The sequence below is a fragment of the Cydia pomonella genome, chromosome 12 (assembly GCF_033807575.1).
Source record: "Cydia pomonella isolate Wapato2018A chromosome 12, ilCydPomo1, whole genome shotgun sequence".
In the NCBI taxonomy this organism is placed as follows: domain Eukaryota; kingdom Metazoa; phylum Arthropoda; class Insecta; order Lepidoptera; family Tortricidae; genus Cydia; species Cydia pomonella.
The window spans coordinates 3,903,731-3,916,293 of record NC_084714.1 but is presented as its reverse complement, the minus strand read 5'-3'; the positions used below and the strand labels follow the sequence as shown (position 1 = coordinate 3,916,293).

Sequence of the window (12,563 nt, the reverse complement as noted above, 5' to 3'; positions counted from 1 at the left end):
TCAATGACAATAGATCATTGAGCTGAACAATAATACATAAATCACATTTGGATGCGGCGATACGAGTATTGACGCAGACATATCAGGATTCATGACCAATAATCGTTATCTGTGTAGAGTCGGGAGAGTAACTAAGACGTTTTAATAAACATTTTTATTAATAGGACCAATTAAGTACCCACATTCTTGCACGACTTTTTTTAGTGTAATTCGCGCAAAATACATCATGATCGCATACCATTTCGTGACCTACGATTATATTACGTGACGCGACGGAGAAAAGATTCACTAAAATGACTGCTTTACGAGGGAAGTAGTATTTCCATTTAATGTTTTTTTCAAAATTAGCAAAACAATAGAATTTTTTTATTAAAAAAAAAGCGAAACCTATAAACCTAGAATATATTATGCTGCGATCAACATCAATCATCATAGAAAAAGTACCGTTATTTTACTAGGATCGCAAAGCTATTCTTACCTCTTAAGGCCCGAGCACGGCTGCGCGTGCGTCTAGACGTGTTGCACTAAACTGTTGGTGCACGCACAGTCGCACACGTCACGCAAGCGGTGTGCCGTCTCTCATAAGGATCTGTATATTGCAACGCGCACGTGCACGTCTACGCACACGCATCTGGTGTGAACATGCCTTTAACCTCTAGCTGCCCACAGATCAAAATTTGCCAAGATAAATTCAATTTTGATTTTATTCAGAATACAATGAAATAGATGGCCTTATTATTCCTCAGGTTAAATCTAAACGATAGGTACCTTACTCAATCCTCGTAGATCGATACTTTCCATTTCCCGAACACCTGCTGAATTGCTATTGTTGTAGATGTCAAAAGAAGGTTCACGTTCTTTTGTTTTATACGAGGGACAAACGGAGAGGCGTTTGCGATGAGGAGGGGTTTAAATATAGCAGATATTTTTATAATTATTTATTTGCTTAAACATGGTGAATTGAAGTTGACATAATCCCGACGTTGACGTTTAGCCAATGCCCGCATGCAAATGTTTATCTGAAAATTAAATACTTAAACTGGGTATTTAGGTCGATTTTCCATTATAGCTATTAATTAAAAATATACATTCATTATCATGATTCTCACTGGTAGTCTCCAAATAGAGGGAAATATATATTTACATAATCAATTACAATAGCTATATTATCAAAAAACTAAGCCTAAATTAGGCTTTTCCCACGCCAGGGGCCGCCCCAGGAACCAAGGTACGAGCGAGCAGCCGTCGGGCCTTTTGCCATCTGCCGCTGATAAACCAACTGGCTCCAGGGTTGCTGGTATGGAGACGGTACCGAGTGCTCTGCGGATTAGGTCGTTTAGGGCAGAGTGTCTATAAAATCGGCCGGCGCTTGACTGGCAGTGGAGTCCGTGGTGCCCATAAGCGTCAACAAGGCTTCCACAGCGGGAGCAAGCGTGTGGCTCGCAGGCTTTCATGATTCTCATACATACTCGTAAAATTACTACACAAAATTCATGTATACATTTCCAAATTTTATTTCTAGCCTACGACGCCGATGGTCCCGGGTTCAAATCCTGGTAAGGGCATTTATTCGTGTGATGAGCATGGATATTTGTTCCTGAGTCATGGGTGTTTTCCTATGTATTAAAGTATTTATAAATGTTTATATATTATATATATCGTTGTCTAAGTACCCTTAACACAAGCCTTATTGAGCTTACTGTGGGACTTAGTCAATTTGTGTAATAATGTCCTATAATATTTATGTATTTATTTATTTTTTATTTGTTTATTTCTTTCCCATCACGGAACAATGGTGTTCCGGATCTTTGGGAGGCGTGCACGGAGCCGAAGCCAACACGTAGAAGCCCTTTTTTCCTTTACCCTAAAAGCTGACGGTGGGCTGACTATGATTTTAAACTTCTCACGTTACATCTCATGTAGTCAGACCAAGATATGTGGGCAACGATTTTGTTAGGCCATCCGGTGCAAGTCTTTAGTAAACGTCATAATTTCACAAAAGTTTGACGTTTAAAATAAAACTTGCACTGTCTGGGCTGCCAAAGTCGCTGGCACCTTATCTTGATCTGACTCTAGTTTATGACGAAGTAAACGTTACATGATCGATTTGTTATTTTATTACACTAGGAACCAGGGTAAATTCTCACATAAACGCGTCACATACGACATTGAAAAAGAATAATCTTCAGTTTATGACGGAATGGTTGCGAATATTTACCTACCGACATGTCAAGATGTAACGTACGTCCGTACGTAGTTATTTACGTGAGAAGTCAAGGCTATAGGTTGAATGATATGGTTTCTACGTGACAATTTAGAAAATATATACGTGAATTAGTTTTAATATTCTTGCCTTTCGTGATGTCGACTCTAATTGATACATTTAAACTAATAGCATTTGAATTTTTAAATCGATGGAACTCAACTATTAACGAAGGAACTCTACGTCAACACATAGGCCAATTCGAACGTACACTGATATCAGAATGAAATCTAACTATGTCATTCGGTTATCGTGCATTTCGCTCGTACTTATTATCCGTACATGTATTGACGCGGGCGAGACGCACAATAACTAAATAATATGATTCAAATATCAAAATTTTGATCACAAAATTAGGTAAAAACCTACTCTAAAGGGCAAAACACATGACACAAAATTGTCAGCCCTATAAGTGCCTACACCACGCAGTAGTTTGGATTAGACAAAAGCTTGCAAAAGTTAGTGTTTTAATCCGTAACCCTTAAAAATCGTCATAAAACACGGGAGGTCGTGAGTGAGGACCTTCTCGATGCTCAATAGTATTAATGATTCTGGTTAAGAAAAAAATACAAAAGGACGGTCAACGATTATGTGCAGTATTTTGGATTGCACGTTGTTACTTGTAACTACTGGTGACCAATGATTAAAGTTTTTTTTTTTTACCTTTTACTTTTACATTTTCTGTTTTCTCTTTATAAACTATCTGCCGATTTCATGGTGTTAGGGTGTTTGGCGACAGAAGGCGATATGAGTATTTGTTTTTTCTGCCTTAATTTGCCCAGTAACATTATATTTGTTGTTGTTGCAGGAATCAAATGTCCAGTGTGCAGCAAATTCGTGCTGCCAGACGACATCGAGTGCCACCTCGTCATGTGCCTCACCAGGCCTCGCCTTTCCTATAACGGTCAGTATTCGCTTCCGAATAACATTGCTCATTCAAATTAAATTAATTTTATTTGTTTTTTGTTTCGGTTTGCTTATGTCTACATTTTAAAGCACTAAGAGTGGTTCATGGACAGTGCGCCACCGAATTCACGACAGTTTGAAAATGAAACATTCTCGAAGCCTTATACATATTTAAGCGTTTCTTAGTTAAATATCCCTGCCATATGAAAAATATGGAGTACCGCAAAACTACCAAGCTCATTTACGTAGACGTAGGTTCTATTTCCAAGCTTTGGCAAATTCCAAAACATTGTTCGTATAGCCCGCGGCCGCTTGGGCAGAATTGTTCTTCGGTGTTAACCACATACTTAATACCGGGAAAACAGCGCAGTGGTCAACATTGCAAGGAAATTGTTAGGCAGTAGGTATAATCTATGGCCCTAGACAGTAGGGTAAATAATGAAGCAGTGGAAGTGCTCCTACTAAAAACTATATTTTTCAAAACGTGTTGTTTTGGCGTTTCAGAGGACGTGCTCTCCGACTCAAAGGGCGAGTGCGTGATCTGTCTCGAGGAGCTGACCGCCGGCGACACCATTGCGAGGCTGCCCTGCCTCTGCATCTACCACAAGGGGTAATTTTAATTTTGTAACTATTAATATGCCATCTTCTCGCCTAATCATTTTCGGGGGGTCAAACATAGGGTACAACGTTTAGAGCGAGAAAATATTGATCATACTGAATAACTTTTATCGTGGTTTTAACTGCTAAATCGGGGGAAGACAGGCTATAAGAAGAGTTCAGACCTGCGGTGGCAGCATGGTTCCATTTTTATCGCCTGTCACTATGCCTGTCACTTTCGCACTTACATACTTGTTAGAACGTGACAAGCATGGTGACAGGCGATAAGAATGCGAAGTATCGTTAGGTGGGTCATAATTTTTAGCGATTTTTAGGATAAGGTGGTTGATTTAATAAATTGTCACAAAATGGCAAGTGTTTAATTTTTGCGAGGTTTAATTTTAATACTCATCCAATACCTATAGTAATAAAAGTAAAAAAAAATCTTACGGATTTTATAACGTTAACATACCTCGTTCCACGGTACCGATTCTAATTGATTCAGTTCTCACTCAAATCAGCGAGATTGTATTAGATTCAATCAATCTCATCTCATTGATCCGTCCTTAAACCCCTTCAATGAGTAAAGGATGCAAATCACACTCCAGATCCCTAGTAGTATTTAAATGTGAAAGTAATTCTGTCTGTTAACTATCTACGCTTACAGCGACCAAGCAATTTCATTTTGGTATGGATATGGACTCAAAATTATCTGCGTTCCGAGGAAGGACCGGATATTCTTATCATAGAAATCATTAAAAGAAAGTTGCGGGCAGAAGTTAGTATTCAAACGAAAAATATAGAACGAGCAACCAAATCTACTGAGTAGCTGAAATTGTTACGCGGCGACTAGCCACCCAGTAAGTCAGTATTTTGTCTAGAAGTCTTCTAGAAATCGATTTTCGCTCATGTCAGCTCGGATATGGGGGGTAGTTAGATGTGCTGAATACACATATATGAGATGAAAAAGCGCGAACACGGTAGGGGTAGTTACTGTAACGTCATAAGTTGGCAGTACAAAGTTATTTACTTTTTTCTTTTAAATATACCATGCGGGGTACCAAATGAAAGGGCTCTACGAGTAGATTACAAACATAAAACATACTATAACATTTTCACTACTTGGTCTAACAAATTATTAGAAAATATTCAAAAATTTCACAATCGTACAGTCAGCGTCAAATACTTCGTAGCAGTCAAAGTGGCCAAATAGTTCGGTACACCATACTAAATATATGGTGTACCGAACTATTTGGCTACTTTGACTGCTACGAAGTATTTGACGCTGACTGTACAAGGCTTAGTCACTAACTCCTTTATTCATAAACGTCCATTGAAGTTGACAAGCCGCTAATAATCGTTTGTCCCTTTCCGACGTATTGGTATGATGGAAAGGGACAAACGATTATTAAGGGGGTAAGTTTTTATTCCGTTCACTGAGTTACTTTTTTGTAGGTTTAGTTTAGTAAGAGTAACTTACCTAGCTATAATAATAAGAATTTTAATACGGGTTATTCAAATTAAAACCACACAATTTCAGTGTCTACTATCTACCATTAATTAACCTTCAAAAATTATCTGTCTGAGCCTAGCCGGTAGATAATGCATTTACCTAATTGCAAGTGCAGTGGCAGCCCCTTGTAAAAGTGCACTCGGTGCACAAAGGCCGTGTTTAGCCCGCGAGCCCTCGACCTATTTCAGGTTATCGGCCCTTTCGAGAGGCCTTTGTTCGGCTGAGATGAGATTCAGTGCCCGTGCATTTTTAATAGCTAGCGATACTAATAGTTACTTTTACAATAAATATTTGGGTAGTTCCAAATATCGGCTAATGGGGTTGGCCGGTCGAAGTATTAAACAGATGGCGCCATCATAGCTTGCCCTGTCAATCCCTAGAATTGTGTCAAATTCTTGTTTTTTTTTGGAATTTTGTGACCTGGATTCCAGTACTTTAAGCCAAATCTCATAGAACAAAACTAGAGACAGGGGCAAGCTATGATGGCGCCATCTATGCAACCCTTTGACAGTTGCCAACCCCATTCTCTCATTATTCCATCTTTTCATCATATAAAAACGTTACAACGCTTACCGTTTTTAACCATCCCTTACTCGAATTGTCGCATGTCAAGTAAAAAAATATTTCATAATCAATAAGGAAAAACAATGTTATGTTTAATATGTTATGATAACAGATATTATCTATTACGTACCTACTTGTATCACCTGATGCATTATTATAGAAAAAACATTAAAGATGTTTTGTTGCGTAAATGAGTACGTAGCTTTGGTAGAATTCGGTTACATTTACAAAGAGAATTTAAAAATAGAGGTGGACTGTCAAAGTTAACTATGTCCCCACAGTAAATTTACTGCAGTCTTTCGACACATGATTAAAACTTTTAGAACGACATTTGACTGATCCTTATTCTAAAAGGTGCGCCTTCTACTAATAGGCCAAAGTTATGGCGCCATCGCTCGAAAAGTTCGCATATTTCAAATTCTCTTTGCATTTACCTAGGTCTTCTCGTATTTTCAAATTTTTGTGAATTTAATCTATATTGTTCTGTTTTGTTATATGATTCATGTTATGCTATATCAATATCACTAATATAACTAATTTTCCTTTCCAGATGTATAGACCAATGGTTCGAGGTGAACAGATCGTGTCCGGAGCACCCCGGCGACTAGTCGCCGCCCGCCCGGACCCACAGTGCCATGCGCTAGTCGCGAGTGATACTTTTATACAATGAACAGACTGCGGCAAACGCCTTGTAAATATATTATGCTAGTGAGATGTTTTACCAATTAAAAAAATAAAAATTAAAAAATAAACGGTGCGTCCAGATCTGTCAAATGCGCCGTGCGCGCCATTTTCCAAAGATCGCTAGAATGAACCAAGCTAAATCTAGGCTTGTTCTGCTTAGCACGAGTGCGTCGCTATAGTATATCTACCTACCTGACTACCTGAGAATAGTAATTTAGAGTAGACTCTAAAGAAGAGACGCTTTTCACATAGATTTTGTACATCGACCGCCTGTTTCTATCTCTATTGCACTTGAATATTTATATTGCTATCTAGCTCACACAGTGACATTGACAATCGGCATCATGGCCGAGACAGCAATATAATTATGCGCGTGCAGTAGAGATAGCAACAGGCGGGTCAATGTAAGGAAAGTGTCTCATTTATTATTTGACTTGTAATCTAGTTTTTAGAGATACAAGTCGATAACATGTTGGACCTTAAAGATGGTTCTGACCTTCTGACGACTTTTTACTATGTGGTTATTTCCGTGTTTTGCGGTAAACTGAACGATTGCTTTGTATTCTAAAGTACGTTGTGTAGTGGATTGGTAAAAAAGAAAAACGAAACACTATAGGTACGAGTATAGACGACCCATCCTTTTCTAATTAATACAGATAAAAAAAACGGGTAGGTAGTCTAACTCGCACGTGAGAACTCCCGCGCACGTGCTAAGCTTACCGCATATATTTTGCTGTGGAAGTACCATCGTAACCGTGAAATTCCTATGAAAATATGACGTTTATTAAATAGTAACATTTTCACACATTGGTACTTCAAAATCTGTGCCGACTGGACTTTAAACTGCTAGCGTGCATGTATGTGTAATCGGTTCGCGAATGACGCTCGAACGAATTCGGCAGATCTGGACTGACCTAAAGACAATTATAGTAATGGGAAATTCGCGGTGAAGTTTTAATTTTAAATGAGAAAATGTAAATTTTACAAAGTTACTCTTTAGTTGAAGGCATTATGAAATTGAGTGATATAATTGTTTTTATTTTATATTGTATGTATAAGCGTTGGTGGTCTCTTGGGCTGTGATTAGGTTTTAATCTTTTGACCGCCCTGCAGTGGCAGCATGGTTCCATTTTTATCGCTTGTCACTATGCCCGTCACTTTCGCACTTACATACTTGTTAGAATGAGACAGGCATGGTGACAAATGATAAAGCGCTGACCATCTTAGCCCTACTGGTTTATAGTTGTTTGGTGTCGATATGACGTCACTGGTCAAATTTTACAGCGTTTACGTCCTATTTTCTATCAAATCAAGTTTAATTTGTGTGGAAGGTTACTTAACCCTTTAAGAAGCTGTCAACACCCAATGTCCTTGAAATTGATGTTACTTAAACAGTTTTTTAAGAAAGACTATTTGTTTTAGTCAAGTAAGAAAAATATATCATATTAATAATATTTCAAAGACCGTGGTTGTACTCGATACATGATTGAACGAAATCGGCTCGATAGAAAATAATTGCAAAGATTGGTCTTAAAATCACAATTAAACGGTTATGCCTTTATTGTTTTGACTTATGGGTCTGCAATTAAAATCACAATTTCAAAACATTTATATCTAAACCGCTATTGAGTAAAATATTACACTAATAATCCACTTTTTTTTATTTAAATTTTTTTCTTATTATTCCCTTGCCCAGGCCCAGTAACATGCGACAGTGCTATCTCATTTACTCCGATACAAATAGACTTTGTGCGCGCTTTAGGTATTGACAGCCTCTTAAACGCTTTGTCATAAACACAAACATCACAAGCCAAGCTCCCGGGCGCAAGCGAGCTAATGTAAACCTTACTCGAAAGTGTGAAGGTTACTTTGACAGCGTCCGCCATTACCTATAGTTGTCCTTGGCGCTGTGGGCACTAGTAACGACGACTTAGGTGTTCATGGCGTTGGCGTTAAACTTATACAACATTGACTAACTGATCAACGACAATCCGCAGTGAAATATGCAACTGCCCATACAATTTAGCGAATGTTTTAACGGTGACAGACGGGTTAATGCAATCGATATTTTGTCTCAAATCTATTGTTTTTCGTTGAATAATAATTAAGAATATAGAAATATTTCTTTATTGAGAAAGCAAATTAATTGCTTGAAAAACCAATGACGTCTAACTAAAAAGCCTCACTTTCGGGCTTGGTTTTATAAAGATTTTTTTATTAGTTATGTCATAAAACATTGTATAGTATTTAATAATTACTTGGTTTTTCAATGGTCTGTTACACCTTGTTTCATTTATGTCTAAAATGTACTGTATATTCATTAATGTGAAAAAGATCTAACAAATCATTATAAAATCGGCTCTAAGCCTTAACAATCTGTATAAAACGGAGCGTAGAAGGCTTGGAATTATAATAGGGAATATTACGCGAAACTCTGCGTAGGGGGCGCCACTACCACAATCCATCACAATGTGAGGGTCTACCGCGAAAAAAAAAAAAAAAATTTCGTTATCTAACCTCTCTATCACTCTTGCACATTCGAGCGATGAAGAGGCAGATAACTTAATTTCGGCTTTCGTGTTTCCCGGTAGGCCCTTTGTAAAGAAACCGCCTTGATGCATCAATGTCATATTTTATTATCTGCGAAAATTTTTAAAAAACCGGGCAAGTGCGAGTCGGACTAGCGCACGAAGGGTTCCGTACCATTATTTATAAAAACGGCAAAAAAAAAATATGTTTGTTGTATGGGAGCCCCCCTTAAATATTTATTTTATTTTGTTTTTAGTATTTGTTGTTATAGCGGCAACATAAATACATCTTTTGTGAATATTTCAACTGTCTAGCTATCACGGTTCATGAGATACAGCCTGGTGACAGACGGACGGACGGACAGCGAAGTCTCAGTGATAGGGTCCCGTTTGACCCTTTGGGTATGGAACCCTAAAAACAGTTTAAGGCACAGAATGTATAAGTTACTCTATGGTTTAGGAAGTTGATAGTGCTGCACTCTGCAGAACATTACAGTAATACTCCCTATTAGGATTAACACATAATTTTAATATAATAAACTAGATTTTGCTTGGTGCGCGGGGCCCGTGGGCCCCGCGGTGTGCATGGTGCTGTAGTTGGTATTGTTGTTTTTGTAGTTGGTGCTGTTGTTGATGTTGTTGTTGATGAGTTATTGTTGTAGGTGCCGTTGTTTGAGTGAAAAAGTTTGTTTTCCAAAGGGAAGAAGTGTTGCAGTTGTACTTTTGTTGCGCGTGCGAGCATGCACTCGGCCTTGCGTATGTTGTTATTAATATTGTTGTTTATGTGTTGTTGTTGTAGTGTTTGTTGTTGTTGCTGTTGTTTAGGTGTAAAAGTTTGTGTTTTCCAAAGGGAAAAGGTAAAGCAGTTGTACTTTTGCTTGCAAGGAATGGTCCGCGTGCGAGCACGCACTCCCGCAGCTCGGCCTTCGGCCTCGCGTGCTTGGGCGATCCAATGGGACGCTCCGGGCCTTCGGCCCTACGCGGAGCTCGGCCTTCGGCCTTCGCAATATAGTTACTTTGGGGGTTGAAGGGAAGTTGGAGCGTAAACACGACCCAATAGTAAAAGTGTCTTGACAAGCTCACGTCGGGCCTACGGCCTTCGGCCTCCGGCCCGCCGTTTCGCTTGTCTAAGACACTTTTACTATTGGGTCGTGTTTAAGCTCCAACTTCCCCGCTGGCGAACTTCGAAGGGGACGCTTCGGGCCTTCAGCCCTACGCGGAGCTCGGCCTTCGGCCTTCGCTAGCCTCGACGCTTCGCCGTCGGGCCTTCGGCCCGCCGGCTCCGCTTATTAAGACAGTTGACTTGTTGCCGGTTCGCTTTATAACTTTTCCCGTTATTTTTGTTGTTATTAATATAAAGAAGATTTGTTTTCCAAAGGGGAAAGTTAATGCGGTTGTACTTCCGCTTTGGGCCGCACTCTCGCAGCTCGGCCTTCGGCCTCGCGTGCTTGGGCGATCCAATGGGACGCTCCGTGCCTTCGGCCCTACGCGGAGCTCGGCCTTCGGCCTTCGCTGGGTTTCGAAGCTCAGCGTCGGGCCTTCGGCCCGCCGCTTCGCTTATTAAAACAGTTAACTTGTAACCGGTTCGCTCTATAAATGCATTTTTCCCGTTATTTTTAGTATAAAGAATATTTGTTTTCCAAAGGTGAAATGTAATGCGGTTGTACTTCCGCTTTGGGCCGCACTCTCGCAGCTCGGCCTTCGGCCTCGCGTGCTTGGCCGAGCCAGTGGGACGCTCCGGGCCTTCGGCCCTACGCGGAGCTCGGCCTTCGGCCTTCGCTGGGTTTCGAAGCTCAGCGTCGGGCCTTCGGCCCGCCGCTTCGCTTATTAAGACACTCGGGGAGGGTTGGTTTCGCTTCGGGATTAGTGCGGGAAGTTGGAGCTTAAACACGACCCAATAGTAAAAGTGTCTTGACAAGCTCACGTCGGGCCTACGGCCTTTGGCCTTCGGCCCGCCGTTTCGCTTGTCTAAGACACTTTTCCTATTGGGTCGTGTTTAAGCTCCAACTTCCCCCTCTCAGGTGACGCTTCGGGCCTTCGGCCCTACGCGGAGCTCGGCCTTCGGCCTTCGCTGGCCTCGACGCGTCGCCGTCGGGCCTTCGGCCCGCCGGCGCCGCGTATCAAGACAGTCGACGTGGTAGAACGCTTGGGAGCACCGTACGCACGCAGCTCGGCCTTCGGCCTCGCTTTTAGTTACTGGGGGTTGCACGCTTGGGGGTCGGGGTGAAGGCTCCGGGCCTTCGGCCCTCCGCCGGGGTCGGCCTTCGGCCTCCCAGCCTGAAGCTCGCCCTTCGGGCTCGCTTAACCTACTTGGAAATTTTACTTTGCCCCTGTCCACCGCCATTTTGGATTTTTCCAAAAAACTTTTTTTCATATGGTAATCTTGGCCCCCCAGGCTCGCCGCATGCAAAATCTCAGCGCGCTCGGACCAACATTAAAAAAAGAAAAAAAAAAAGTCGGCCATTTTGAATTTTTTTTTGATGCAGTTTTATTTGTCTCGGGGCCCTCTATGACATTTGGTCGAGCACCCCCCACCTATCACGTACCGTTTGAGAGTTGCCATACAAAAGTAAACTGGCCATTTTTCCGCCATCTTGGATTTTTTCCAAAATTTTTTTTTTCCGTACAAGTCATTGGGGCTCCGAGATACCGCGACCAAAATTTCAGAGCGCTCGGACCTTTTTGAAGTTTTAGAAAAAAAAAAGTCGGCCATTTTGAATTTTTTTTTTCTTATTCAGATTCCACTCGGAGCCCTCTATGACATTTGGTCGAGCTCCCCCGACCTATCTCTCACCGTTTAGCATGTGGGGGATTCGAAAAAAAATCCCATACAAATTTTTTTTCGAGCTAAAAAAAAAAAAAAAATTTTTTTCGAACGCGGGGGCCCATATGTACCCACATACCGGTTCTCGGCGCTCTCGGACCGTTTTGAAATTTCGGCGCCATTTTGAGTCGGCCATTTTGAATTTTTTTAAATGCCATTACATTTGTCTCGGGGCCCTCTATGACATTTGGTCGAGCACCCCCCACCTATCTGTCACCGTTTAAAAGTTGCCATACAAAATAAAAGTGGCCATGGTGTCCGCCATCTTGGATTTTTTCCAAATTTTTTTTTTCCATACCGATCTAGAGGGCCCCGAGATTCCGTGACCGAAATTTGAGCGCGCCGGGACCGACTTGAAAATCGGCCGCCATTTTGAATCCGCCATTTTGAAAAAAAAAATGGCGGCCTCCGAAACTGCCCGGGGTCCTCTGTGACATTTGGTCGAGCACCCCCCCACTATCTCCCACCGTTTAGCCGGGCCGTCAAACATTTTTCTGTCCCGATCCGGTAGACCGGATGTCGGATTTTTCCGGAGGTCACCGGACCGCCCCCTGTACGACCGTACCAAACTCGAATCCCCCCCGCGCCTCCTTCCGGGAGAACAATTCGTGTCGATTAACGTTCGGGCTGCAGCTTTATATAATATAGACTAGAGTTTTGCTTGGTGCGCGGGGCCCGAGGGCC

At 41.3% G+C, this 12,563-nt stretch overlaps 1 protein-coding gene across 4 annotated transcripts in view; it reads left to right on the top strand.

The window, feature by feature from the left end:
- The window catches only part of LOC133523339 (E3 ubiquitin-protein ligase znrf2), a 261,718-nt gene extending 251,807 nt beyond the window's left edge, over positions 1-9,911 (top strand). For all 4 annotated transcript variants that reach the window (XM_061858857.1, XM_061858858.1, XM_061858861.1 and 1 more), the window contains 3 exons: positions 3,072-3,167; positions 3,674-3,779; positions 6,394-9,911. In XM_061858857.1, coding sequence (XP_061714841.1) covers positions 3,072-3,167; positions 3,674-3,779; positions 6,394-6,451 — 260 coding nt within the window. In that variant the 3' untranslated portion in view covers positions 6,452-9,911. The remainder of the gene's footprint in view (positions 1-3,071; positions 3,168-3,673; positions 3,780-6,393) is intronic.
- Positions 9,912-12,563: the final 2,652 nt, after the last annotated feature.